Below are 12822 nucleotides of genomic sequence, written 5' to 3' on the forward strand. Positions count from 1 at the left end.
ATTTACATGCTAGGATTCATGTGACTAAGACCCTATTTCAAAAGGAGAATGAATATAATATAGCGTTGCAGATACATTGAAACCTTGTAGATTTTATATTTATTTTTAGTTTTTCTGAATAGGTTTTTGTACATATTTTGTAAAATGCCCCGAAAAGTGGATAACGTTAGATATCACTGAATCATAATCTGTAACATGTACAATATGAACTTGTGTTTTCCATATTAGATGCGGCCCATCGCTGCCCCTCCAGTCCAAGCAACCCGTCTCATCTCTCTGGAGGACTTAGCTATCTTAGATATCGGGAGGCAGAAGGCAGGAGAAACGGGCCTTCGGCTTCTCAGTGTACACCCAGACAGTCAGACCTCTGACAATGTTGCCTGGTCCACCAGCTCCTATTCCAGCAAGAGGTTTATGCATCACATCTTATGTTTTTATACAATATGTGCATAGTGTAACGTGTCTCACAGCATGCCATACTTACTTTGTGTGTTGCTTTTTAGGCAGAAGAGGAAAGAGGAAAGGATGAGGAGGAAAGGAGAGAGAGCAGAGGTCACATTCAGACCAAATCATTCCATCATTCCTATGCAAGAGGTAGATCAATGTCACTTAACTACATTCCGAATTCATGTTACCTTTACTAATACCAGTAAGAACGCCTGAGGGCGAGAAGCGTGCACGCATCTGCCTGGGTGACGGCAGACCGCTGGGCGACAGGAAGGACGGGTAGGGAAGGAACAATATATGGAATGTCAGAACAGGTCAGCTCCATATATGGAGATCTAAGGGTTTGAGGTCAGATGTAGAGTTGCTAGCCGGCTCCATATATGCAGATCTAGGTGATGATCGAGGGTTAGATGAGGTCAGCGTTGTGATCTTCATATATGACACGTCATGCCACCATTAGCCATATATGGAGGTGGGATGTCCCGGCGATGTCACGAGGCGTGACCATATATGGAGGCGTGGAGGGACTAACTAATTAACAGACAGACGGGAGATGCAGGTTTTCGTCGCAATTAACCACTTGAGGGTATATATCCCTATACATAGTATATAGGGATATACTATGTATTATAGAGAAAATAGCTGATCTCCAAGCTCACAACGCATCACATCATGACACGTTATGAACTTGTAGAGCTGCTATTTTAAATATGAAACCATGCATCTTCAGCCAACAGATACAACTGTAAATGAGGAACTTGTTGCCGATGAAGTAGAGTCTACTGTTGAGCAGGGCTTTGGTGAGTATCATATTCATCCTGGGATTATAGCCTACTTTATCTAGGGCCAAACAAATAGACATTTGGAATTCAAATGTGGGCAATTAGAAATATTGAGACAAAAAGGTGATGTTTTTTCTTTTTTGTGGCTTTCGCCTTTATTTTATTTATTTTTTATAGAGGGACAGAGACAGTAAGTGCATGTTGTTTTGTCATAGATTATCATCTTAGCCTTCTCAAAGTCAACATAAATACTCACCAACACATGGGTGAAAATATTCATTTCCAAAATCAAAACTTAAATTGACATTGGTTTTACAATTGGGGGTCCCAGAGATAGAAATGCCATTAAATGGAAGGTCCGTAGCCTAATTCATGTCAAACTGGGGGTTCTTGAAATTAAATTGGTAAAAAAGTTTGGGAACCACTGGTTTACAACCTAAAGGTGGTTGCACACTGGACGCGTTTTTTGGAAAACCGATGGAGAAACGCCGCTATAAATCCGAAAATTGCGCCTGGTGTGTGGGGACCTTAAGAGCATTTATATTTATGAACCTATTATTCCAGGGTCCTTTGACTCCATGCTGATTGGCCAAAGATTGCTGGACAAGGCAATGTCCACCACAGCTGAGCTTCATGCCTTTGCCTCCACTCACAAGAGACCCCCTGAAACTCATGATGTTTGCACCAATACAGAACCAGGTGAGCAGAGAATGGAGACCATTTTCTACACTATTTAAGTCAATGCAATACCAGTTTAATGAACATTGTACTCACAGTAGCCACTCCTGTGTGTGTGTGTGTGTGTGTGTGTGTGTGTGTGTGTGTGTGTGTGTGTGTGTGTGTGTGTGTGTGTGTGTGTGTGTGTGTGTGCGCGCGCGCTCTCTCTCTCCACACAGCACAATCTTCTGCTGCAGTGCTTCCTCCTGATTCGTCCCCCCCTCTGCATCTTCAACCCCCTGATCAAGACACACAGGAAATGCACAGGGATCATGTAAGACAGTCATTCTCATCCTTTTTTGGAATTTCAAAGACCCCAATTTGATACTTAAAAATTATCTCTGGGACCCCAATCTACAGTGGAAATCTGTTTATTTAACTCTGAGAGTGTAAAAAAAAAAAACATTTGGTTCCCTTTGTACGCTCTCAGAGTTACATACTCAAAAGGGTCCATTTGGATCCCTGGTAGTCCCTGGACCTGTAGTTGAGAAACAGTGATGTAAGAGAACAAGAAATCCACTATATGGCAACCCATCTCACTTTATCTGTCTCTCCTTGTCTCTTTCCATTTCTCACTCTCCCAATTGTCTCTTCCCAATTTCATCTGTCTGTCTCTCACTCAGGAACTTCAGGGCCACCAGTTCATCAATGTCATTGACTTGGAAGATGGAGCCCTGCTCCAGGACCTACCAGCCTGTCCCAGCCCAGCGATACAGCATGTTCCTTCCATCCAGCCCCCTTCTCCTACTTCGGCAGAACTCCATTTAATGGCTGTTTCTGTTATTAATGATGCCCCTACTGCTGCACATACCTCTGTAATGGCTACAGAGGGGAGCCCTAGACCCATAATTCCTACAGGTATTGAGCCTTTAGAATGGAATGAAATCAAAATGGAAAAAGAAAAAGCACAATATTGTTAAAGTAGAATAGGTTTTATTCCAGCTGGACCCTAATTTCTTGTGTACCGCATAGACGTCCCTGAGACTCTCCAGCCTGTTGAGCCCAGTGGAGACCCAGTGACAGTCAGCCTACTGCAGCACAGGACCAGTCCGTCGGTGGGCTGTGATACCGCGAGCAGCTTACCTGTACCTCCAATTGTCCAGGTCTCTGCCCGCCTGTCAGAGATGGATGCCCAGTTGGCAGCCCTGCAAAGGATTGCAGACCACATGGAGATGGAGTTTGCCAACTCCAGGCTGGTATGTTGTCCTGAGCCTTCTTGGAGGTCTGCATTGATCATGAAGATTAAGCCAGAGCCCCGCCCATAACCGTGATTTTCACCTGACTGAGCCTGACTGGTACCTCCTTATTTGAAACCTGAACCCGAACCTAATGTTATATTCTTTTCACACACTTGGGTTTAGCAGGCAAAGACTAAATCAATAAACTCGGGAAACAGGGTTAAGCAGTCAAGATAGAAGCTTGAAGACGTCCAATTTCCAGTTTGTCTCTCTCTCACTTGTCTTTCTCCTCTAGTTGGTGAATACCATTGAGACACTTACACCAGTCACTGCCCCTGATGTGAAGAACAAAACAGTCATCCTAGATGTGCCAAAAAGAGGTTTGACGACAGACATTTCCTAATTAAAAATTGTAAAAGAAAGACCAAAAATGTTTACTATTGTCACAGCCAGATCGGAACTCTGGGTATTAATATTGTTATCTTAATATAAACCCACACTATCCAGCTTCCAGGTGTTCTTATTTGACTATGCACTCTGTTTATGTCACAACTGAACCAACCTTGCTAATCAGGGAGCCCACATAAATCCTGATTTGATAGCCAAGTTAATAAAACGCAGACAGGAATTTGATTATTATCACATCATTAGTGACATACGGATTAGAACGCTACTCACAATATAATGAATGTCCCCTCTTTGTTTCAGCATGGACACCACAACAACACACTTTGATTGAACCAAATGCTTGTAGAGACGAGGAGGAAGGCTACAATCGCTCCATTCCTGAACTAGAGTCCTTTCTTTCTCCCGGGACTGCTGCTATTTATAGAAATGCTTCTTCAAACCTTCACAGTCCTTCAGGTGAATTTTATGTTTATTGCACATTATCATCCAAATGTATTAAAAGTCGTACAAATACGCTCTGAGCACACCATAGTAGTGTCTCTCTGGTCGCGAGGAAATTTTGAACAAGTCTGAATCTGAAGTAGCATTCTGGGAGCACAGAACGTGCACTGACCACTCTGACTGAAAAGCCAGATTGTCTCTACATGTAACAAATTAACAATACAGGCTACAATGACAGCAGATCCTCAGAGCAATGAGCATACAGTAGTTTGTCTTTGTGTGTTAGGCGTTAATAGTTCTCCCAGGGTTGTCGTGAGGGCGACTCTTGTAGTGATCTGCAATGTACTGGTAGATAATAATTACAGGGGGGTGAAAACCCTATAGGAGGATTTTGTAGTTTGTTTTCCAGTTCAGGATGAAAATACCAGCATAGCAAAAACTTGGCAGGCTGTACAGTATATTACTGACCTTTATAGTACACACTACCCTGTGATGTACAGTGTAAGCAACATGGCTGCAGCTAATACAATTAATCAGGAGTGTGTTCGAATTAGATGTTTCAATTGACAATACTGGCTCTGAACAGACCTAAATCTAACATTTCATAATAATGCACCTACTGCTGCATTGTTAATTGTATTAGCTGCAGCTGTGTTGCTTACTAGCCTACCTGCCATGTTTTCAGCTGTATTATTATTTTTATCCTGAACTGGAAAACAAATGTCCCGCCCCATATTTGCATACTGGGCCCTGGTTGGTTATAGTCTGGTTCCACACGAATCTGGTTGGCTCGTCACCACGTTGCCTGTGAAGTCCTCCCACAATTGAGAGGGGCCAGACTTAATCTGCCTGGGGCATCAGGGGCAATATGCATTGCAAATTGATATGAGGCTATTAAGTAAGAGTGCAAGCAGGTTGGAATGGGTGGAGAAAAGTTGTCAGGTGTGATGTGTGATAGGAAAGTATCAGCAAGAATGAAAGGGAAGGTGTACAAGACGGTGGTGAGACCAGCTATGCTCAAGGAGCTTTATTGTCATTCCATAGTTCCAACGAAATTTGATTACCCAGGTCCTGGTCAGGCATAAAAGAAGGTAGAATACAGTACGTCTAAAAACATTAAATATAAATAAAACCCTATAGTGCAAAAAAGCATTTGCACAACCCACTGATATTGCACGTGCCCATAAAAAGCACCAGCACTACAAAAACAGCATTCAAATAAACAGTTTATGTGTCACGGCTCAAGTTCATAATGCAGACAGAGTTCATGTGTAATCAACAGATCATAGGTCACAGTTCAGGGTCTAGAGTTCATGATTCTCACAGCTACAGGGAAGAAGAAGCTATTTTTCTTATCTTAATACGGCGCAGCCTCTTACTCGAAGGGAGGTGGTTGGCATCCTTCATGATGCTGCATCTTTCTGAAGTCCACTATAATTTATTTTTTCTGTTTGACATTGATGCAGAGGTTATTTGTTCTGCACCACGACTCCAGGTGTTCCGCCTCCTCGTTGTTGGAGATTAGCCCCACCACTGCTGTGTCATCCGCAAACTCGACAATATGGTTGCTTGGGTACCTGGCCTTACAGTCATAGCAGGGGTCTCAGGATGCATCCCTGGGGGGAGCCGGTGTTGAGGGTGATGGGAGAAGAGATGATGTTGCGGATCTTCACAGTCTGTGGCCTGTTTGTTAAAGAGTCCAAGACCCAGTTACACAGGGGTGGGCATATGCCAAGAACGGATGGTTTGTTCACTAGGGTCTGTGGGATGATGGTATTAAATGCAGAACTGAAGTCCAGGAAGAGAAGTCTAGCATAGGCACTCGGGGTCTCCAGATGCGTTAGAGCATGGACCACATATGCTATTGCATCGTCAGTGGAGAGGTTCTTCCTATATGCAAACTGGTGAGGATCTACGTCATCGAGGCTGACCTTTAAGTGAGCCATGACCAGCTGTTCAATGCACTTCATCGTTCACTGTATGGTTTAGAGACAGTCGCACTGAGGAAAAGACAGGAAGCAGAGCTGGAGGTAGCCGAGATGAAAATGTTGAGATTCTCTCTGGGAGTAACAAGGATGGATAGGATCAGGAACGAGAACATCAGAGGGACAGTGCATGTCAGATGTTTTGGAGATAAAGCCAGAGAGGCCAGACTGAGATGGTTTGGATACAAATGTACATGTTAGTTAGTTAGTTAGTTAGTTTATTTATCTCAGTCATTTACAGTTTAGTACATTTCAGAATGAGGGTTTCAGAATTACAGTGACTGAAAAGGTTTGGGCTGAAGCCGAAGCTTATGAGTATATCGGTAGAAGGATATTGAGGTTGGAACTGCCAGACAGGAAAGAGGAAGACCAAAGAGAAGATTTATGGATGTAGTGAAAGAGGACATGAAGTTAGTTGGTATGAGAGAAGAGGACAGGGTGATATGGAGGTAGATGATTGGCTGTGGCGACCCCTGAAGGTATGAGAGAAGAGGACAGGGTGATATGGAGGTAGATGATTGGCTGTGGCGACCCCTGAAGGGAAAAGGGAGAAGAGGACAGGGTGATATGGAGGTAGATGATTGGCTGTGGCGACCCCTGAAGGGAAAAGGGAGAAGAGGACAGGGTGATATGGAGGTAGATGATTGGCTGTGGCGACCCCTGAAGGGAAAAGGGAGAAGAGGACAGGGTGATATGGAGGTAGATGATTGGCTGTGGCGACCCCTGAAGGGAAAAGGGAGAAGAGGACAGGGTGATATGGAGGTAGATGATTGGCTGTGGCGACCCCTGAAGGGAAAAGGGAGAAGAGGACAGGGTGATATGGAGGTAGATGATTGGCTGTGGCGACCCCTGAAGGGAAAAGGGAGAAGAGGACAGGGTGATATGGAGGTAGATGATTGGCTGTGGCGACCCCTGAAGGGAAAAGGGAGAAGAGGACAGGGTGATATGGAGGTAGATGATTGGCTGTGGCGACCCCTGAAGGTATGAGAGAAGAGGACAGGGTGATATGGAGGTAGATGATTCGCTGTGGCGACCCCTGAAGGTATGAGAGAAGAGGACAGGGTGATATGGAGGTAGATGATTCGACCCCTGAAGGGAAAAGTCCAAAGGTAAAGAAGAAGATACCACATACTTGATGTATTATATGTATTATACTGAGGCCTGGCATAAAATATAATTCACATATACGTATAATGGATGGATAGGTGGGCCTGCATTTTTGACATAGTATACTAGGCTTTTCAGCTGGCACTTGACTTGAGTTTAATAAACTGTTGTAGCCAATGGATCAAATGAAAAAATGAGTAATAATTACTTCCAAATGATTTGCTCATGTGGCCAAAATTCTGAGACTAGTCTGTCCACATGGACAGGCTTGATGCAGAAGGACTAGGCCAAGTATCTCTAATTACCAGACAAACAGCTAATGTTACTAGAACACCCACATGCTAGTGTTATTAGAAACGCGTGTATTTCTTGCTGTTCCTATAATGTCTTGTTGAGAGTAGATGATAGTTAATTTGTGAAGTAAATGTGGATGTTGTGCAGTTCATGATGATAACAAATACATGCGTGCACAATACATGCTGTATGAGTACGGTACGGCAGGGCAAGCACCTTTTGGAAAACACTATCTACATGGAGCTTCTGCTTACTGCGTCATGCACCAACAATAGCACATCTACAAACCTTGTAGATCTGCTGTTTCTGGCACGGGACATCGTCGTACAACAGACTATAAATTAGGCATTAGCTGTGTCACCCAACACTGAAGCAACAGGCACTCACAGCCGCCAAGCCGGAACAGAATATAGGTGTTATAGTGCAGTAGCAGTCCAAATTGCATATTACTAATTTTGTAGATGCCTGGAAGTCGGGTTGAATTTCTTCCCAGTTGTATCTCTCACCAGTTTAATCTCTGTGTGGTTGAATGATTGTTCTCCTGTAGAAGTGAAAGATAAGATGACAGAAGCAGCACCTACAACATCAGGAATCTCTGAAACGTAAGTCTTAACATAACATACTAATAGTAATAAACAACATGTATTTCATTGTTCTCCATTCACTCCTAGTTTTTTTATGTGTTCTTCCTGTCTCAGGTGGGCAAATAATACTCTGGATTTTAGTGGGCTGAGTGATGTGGCAGATATCTTGGGTGAGTTGGTGAAGGAAGGGGCTTTCTCTCCCACTGATCTCGGATTGCCCACGACAGAAGCTGCCCACCTCGAGAGGTATTGTAAATGACTTAATGTTGTTAAATGTGTAAATGAACCCTGACAACCCTTTTACGTAGTCTGCAAAAAAAACATGACATGAAACATGACTACTACTAGTAATGTGAAATGTGTAATGGAAAGCAGGCAAGACCAGCAGCACAGAAGACATACGTTGCAGAGGAATGAGCTTCTTGAAGAGGAGAATAGGAAGGAGTTAAGGATTTGGATGAGGAGCAAACAAAGAGAAAAACTTGCAGAGTATCAAAAACACAGAGAGGGAATGAGAGAAAGGGAGTACAGACCTTACTCCACTTCTGTGACATTGGTAAGAAAGGCTACAATTGTATTTTCTTTGACAATGGTGTATACTTACAACTTTCAACCCTGTTTTGGGCATCTCATTATAGGCAAATCCTTTAAAAAAAAAGATTAAACGTGGTTCTATCTATGGTTTTATTTTTTGAACTTTTTTCAAAAATATATGTTCACAATGCATTGTGACGCATGACCATTGGCCGTTTTCACTCTTTTTGGGCTTATTATTATCCTACCTCTGTTTTCTACAGAAGTCAACATACAAAACCCCAGCTGCAATTAGGAAGACGAAGCTGGAAAAAGACAAGTATGTGCAGTACAGCATGTCTATATTATCAGACTGTATTAATGTGTTTGTGCTTAACAGTAGTCTGTTTCATTACAGGGCGATGCTTTTGGAGCAAAATACCCAGAGGACCCATGCGGCCTGTACATTGATCAATGACCTTCTCACTACTCCTCTCACCCTGCCCAACTCCTTGCTAACCCAAGGAGCCCCTTCTACTAACTCCATACTGTCTGCTACAGCTCAGACCACTGGCAGTGCAAAAGGCAGAAACAGGTATCTTGGCATCAGTAAACATTTTCAGATGACCCTGTATGCATAAACCTTTTAAGAGTTATACACCAACATTTTGATATTAAAGCTAATACAGAAAGCCTGTTTGAGCAGAGGATATATTCCGTTTGAACTCATTCGGTGCCACATGATGCCTATGGACGCCTATCCCGTGACACCCTCGTTGCCATGGGCGCCTTTTTGGAGAGAAAAAAAATCTAATTATTATTTTTTTTACTTTATCCAGATTTCGAAAATGCCTCTAATCTGGTGTTCAGGTGATGATATTCACATTACATGCACAATTTTATTACAAATTCTTTCTTTTATTTATAATGGACTTCGGTAGCAACGAGGGCCAAAACTGGTATCCACCTGTGGCACTGGATGAGTTTTAAGCTTCATGCGTACTTGTCAACCTGTAGTGGTCCTGCTCGTTCACAAGAAGACATTTGAATAGAAGAGCAGGTACACCAACTAAAAGCTACAAAATGTAATGATTGACTCTTGATACTGCGGTTCACAATGCAATACTCTCATGAAAGTATCGGCAAAATCTCTAAAAGACGGGGAAATAATGCATTCCTTTCTTTTTGTTCTCTTCTTACAAAATGTGCAAAAATATGCTCTCTGTGACTAAAAACATCACTTAAAAGGCATAAATATACTAATTATTAATTGAGGACCCTCTCGAACATTCGGCACTGCATCTCAGTGCCGAATCTCCAGTGAAATTTCAAATAAATAACGATACAAAAGTAATTATGTACAATACTTAAATTAGGTGTATGAGGAACATGCATGTGCTTTTTCTTGTCAAAGGGCTCAAAGTGTACCTGCTGGTGGTAATAGAATGAGACCAAAGTCCCAGTCACAAAAAGCTCACCCCCACATTTGTCCTTGGGAAAACACTGAAAGACGAGGAAAGAATCTTCATAACAGGCTGGGACTACAAAGACCAGGTATTTCACTTGGATATTCAGCTAACCGTCCTAGCTAGTGTTTTCTGTATATGCAGGAGGATGGGGCTGTTTGGTATAGCCGCCTATGTTTTTTTGCTGATATTATAGCGTCCGAGGTGAAGGCTTAGGTGTGCCTATTCAGATGATAACGACTGCTGGCCACTGGAGCGACAAAGTAGTTCACACGTTAACTTAACAATAGATATGGCCCACTTGGCCCGGACAGCTGGAGTAGCCTTCTGGGCACCTAGGCTGCCTATCCAGCCTGACAGCGTGTCGCAGGTTTGAATCACGATCCTGATGACCTTTGCTGCGTGTCACCCCCCCCCCATCTCTATCCCCATTTCCTGTCAGACTACTGTATCAATAAAGGCATGAAAAGACCCAAGAAATATATATGGCCCACTTAATTAGTATTCAATAGAAACTGCACGTACATCATAAGTGCAACAACACACAACTCACGGGACCCCTCTTTGAGAACCACTGCCATAAAGGATGTTGAACTTCATACGTTTATATGTGATACATTTTTGTTTTCGATCAGTGACTTCTCTGCCAAGGGACTGTCTGTCTCAGGTGACCAGACGTGGCATGATCACTAACGTAAAGGGAAAATGTGAAAAGTCAAACACGATCAACCAGTTTGAAGGAATGCACAGACAATCCTGTGGACAAGGGAAGACGAGACAAAGCAAATCTCCGACTGGAAGGCATGCTGTCCTAAGGGATGAAATACGGAGGGAGCGGAGGGAGATGGATTCCCAAGAGGAAAGAGAAGTCGTGAGCCCATGGAACCCCCCTCCAGAAATCCGTAGCCTGTTGGATATGGATCTGGTATGTCTGGATGTATAAATTAAATTATAGTCTCAATCCAGTGTTTGCTTTGTAGTAATGTCGAATGAATGTATTCATTTAAAATGGGAGATGTTCAAAAAATGTCCTTCCCGATATCCATTCAAATACCTTTATTATATTTATTTATTCTGGAAAAGAGCATGATATCTCGATATCATGTGATAATCGGATTGGCATAGACTGGCACACTCCGATACCGCTAACAGCTTTTTGGGCAGTATCGGCAACCTTTCCGATCAATATAAGAACAACTCTAGTTGTAACGGGATCCTTCATTTGGCTGGGGATCCAATGGCACCAAACCCCTGCATTCGAAGTTTAGAGATGTTGTGGTTTCATCATTTGTTTGTTTCATGTGGTTTGTTTTTCTGCTTAGGGTGTGGGTGTGACTAGGCGAACTGATGGTCAGAATGTGACCAGGTCTGGCACGTCATGGACGGAGTGGATGGAGAACCCGTCGGAAAGTACAAGCACAACTCTCAGCAAACTGGACTGGGCTGCAGTTGAGAGCATGGTAGCGGCAGAGGGGACTATCTAATTTATACTTTGTTGTGCCCCGGTGTCACACAGAGACCTGCCTCAGCGTACAATGTAAGTCAATGAGGAGCATATTTTGAATTATCAATTTCTAATCACTGGAGCAATCTATTTTTATTTCTTGTCCACATTTGGAGTTACATCATGTCAAGGTAACAACCCAACCCAAACCGCCTAGCTCTATTATACTAATTGATTGTTTTAATTTTTTCCGCTTTAGACATTTTATTTTAAATACTTGGTGCTTGTCAAAACGATACTTTCTTCATAGGCAACAAGAATCAGAATGTAAATACAATGAGCTATCAAATAAAAATTGTTATAAATTATAATTTACTTTTCATTTAAATAATTAAACCAATGTAGAATGTGAAACATGGATATGTTTGACTCAGCTCATGAAGAAGCGGTTAGATTTCATGTTTATTCTGTTCATTACAATGCCTGGGGGACAATCTATATACACACAGTAGGCCCTATAAGTTGATTTTAAGTTATTAGTTATTTTTTTGGCATGGAGAGATGTGTGCTAATAGTGTGGCTCGGTCGGAGATAGACCACGGATAAATAAACGGCTGTAAACGGCTGTTTTTATTCACTAATAAATTCATTAATAATCATTAATGTGTCAAATCGAAAAAAGGGCTCCGTTAAGACCTCCATATAATTATGGTCCATGCCTGTGTGAAAAGTGGGAGTGATTGGTGCAGGCAATGATGAGATAACACGCTGTCAGTGACATTCAGACATTCAGACATTCGCTGAACTATAGTATGATGATGATATAAGTAGCTCAAGAATCCACCACTCCTGAATGAAGTGTCTGGTGCTGGGAGTCTGGTGCAACGCACAGGTCCTCGCTGTACTCCTGGTGAGAGCAGGAGTGGACCTGGTGAGACGTAGGAGGGGCCCGGACAGGAGGCAACCCACAGAGCCTAGTCCCTCCACATGCTAGAATTGTACCTCTGTCCCGGAATGGGGGGTATGATGTTCGCGAGACCCGAAACCCCGATGACCTTGGGATACATCACTGAGGATACGTCCCAGTTGCATCCATGCGATGTATTTTCGTTCCATGGAGTAAACTAACATATTCTAATACATTGGTCATGACTCATGATGATCTGGCTCTGAGCGCTGTGTCAGTGGGGGCAGTCCAGTGAGGTGCAGGTGTTTTGGAGGAAACCATTTCTGGGCTGGGCTGGGATGGGCCTCTATCCTGGTCCAGTGAGGAGTGGCAACGTTTAAACATTACCCCAACCAGTTGTGATCTCAACTGTTTACTTTTGGGCAGCACTTATAGTTCCAGTCACAAACTGTGGTGACTGGTATGAGTGGAGTTGCTTGAACTGAGAATGAGATGACATATGATGATAAGAGCTCCCCTCACTAGAAGTGTAGGTTAAATTATGTCTTA

At 42.9% G+C, this 12822-nt stretch overlaps 1 protein-coding gene across 2 annotated transcripts in view; it reads left to right on the plus strand.

Annotated features, from left to right (window-relative positions):
- cplane1 (ciliogenesis and planar polarity effector 1) overlaps positions 1–12822 on the plus strand; it is a 28839-nt gene extending 16017 nt beyond the window's left edge. Inside the window, exons 32-48 of one of the 2 annotated variants that reach the window (XM_080756666.1) lie at positions 229–410; positions 504–594; positions 1178–1247; positions 1794–1928; positions 2126–2220; positions 2570–2804; positions 2919–3142; positions 3420–3504; positions 3833–3988; positions 7907–7961; positions 8058–8189; positions 8319–8499; positions 8741–8796; positions 8875–9051; positions 9871–10010; positions 10558–10847; positions 11245–12822. In XM_080756666.1, the coding sequence (XP_080612792.1) occupies positions 229–410; positions 504–594; positions 1178–1247; positions 1794–1928; positions 2126–2220; positions 2570–2804; positions 2919–3142; positions 3420–3504; positions 3833–3988; positions 7907–7961; positions 8058–8189; positions 8319–8499; positions 8741–8796; positions 8875–9051; positions 9871–10010; positions 10558–10847; positions 11245–11406 (2466 nt within the window). In that variant the 3' untranslated portion in view covers positions 11407–12822. Of the gene's footprint in view, positions 1–228; positions 411–503; positions 595–1177; positions 1248–1793; positions 1929–2125; positions 2221–2569; positions 2805–2918; positions 3143–3419; positions 3505–3832; positions 3989–7906; positions 7962–8057; positions 8190–8315; positions 8500–8740; positions 8797–8874; positions 9052–9870; positions 10011–10557; positions 10848–11244 lie in introns of both variants that reach the window. The other variant, XM_080756667.1, reaches the window with a different exon arrangement.

This window comes from Protomyctophum bolini (genome assembly GCF_963924005.1).
Source record: "Protomyctophum bolini genome assembly, chromosome: 22".
Classification (NCBI taxonomy): domain Eukaryota; kingdom Metazoa; phylum Chordata; class Actinopteri; order Myctophiformes; family Myctophidae; genus Protomyctophum; species Protomyctophum bolini.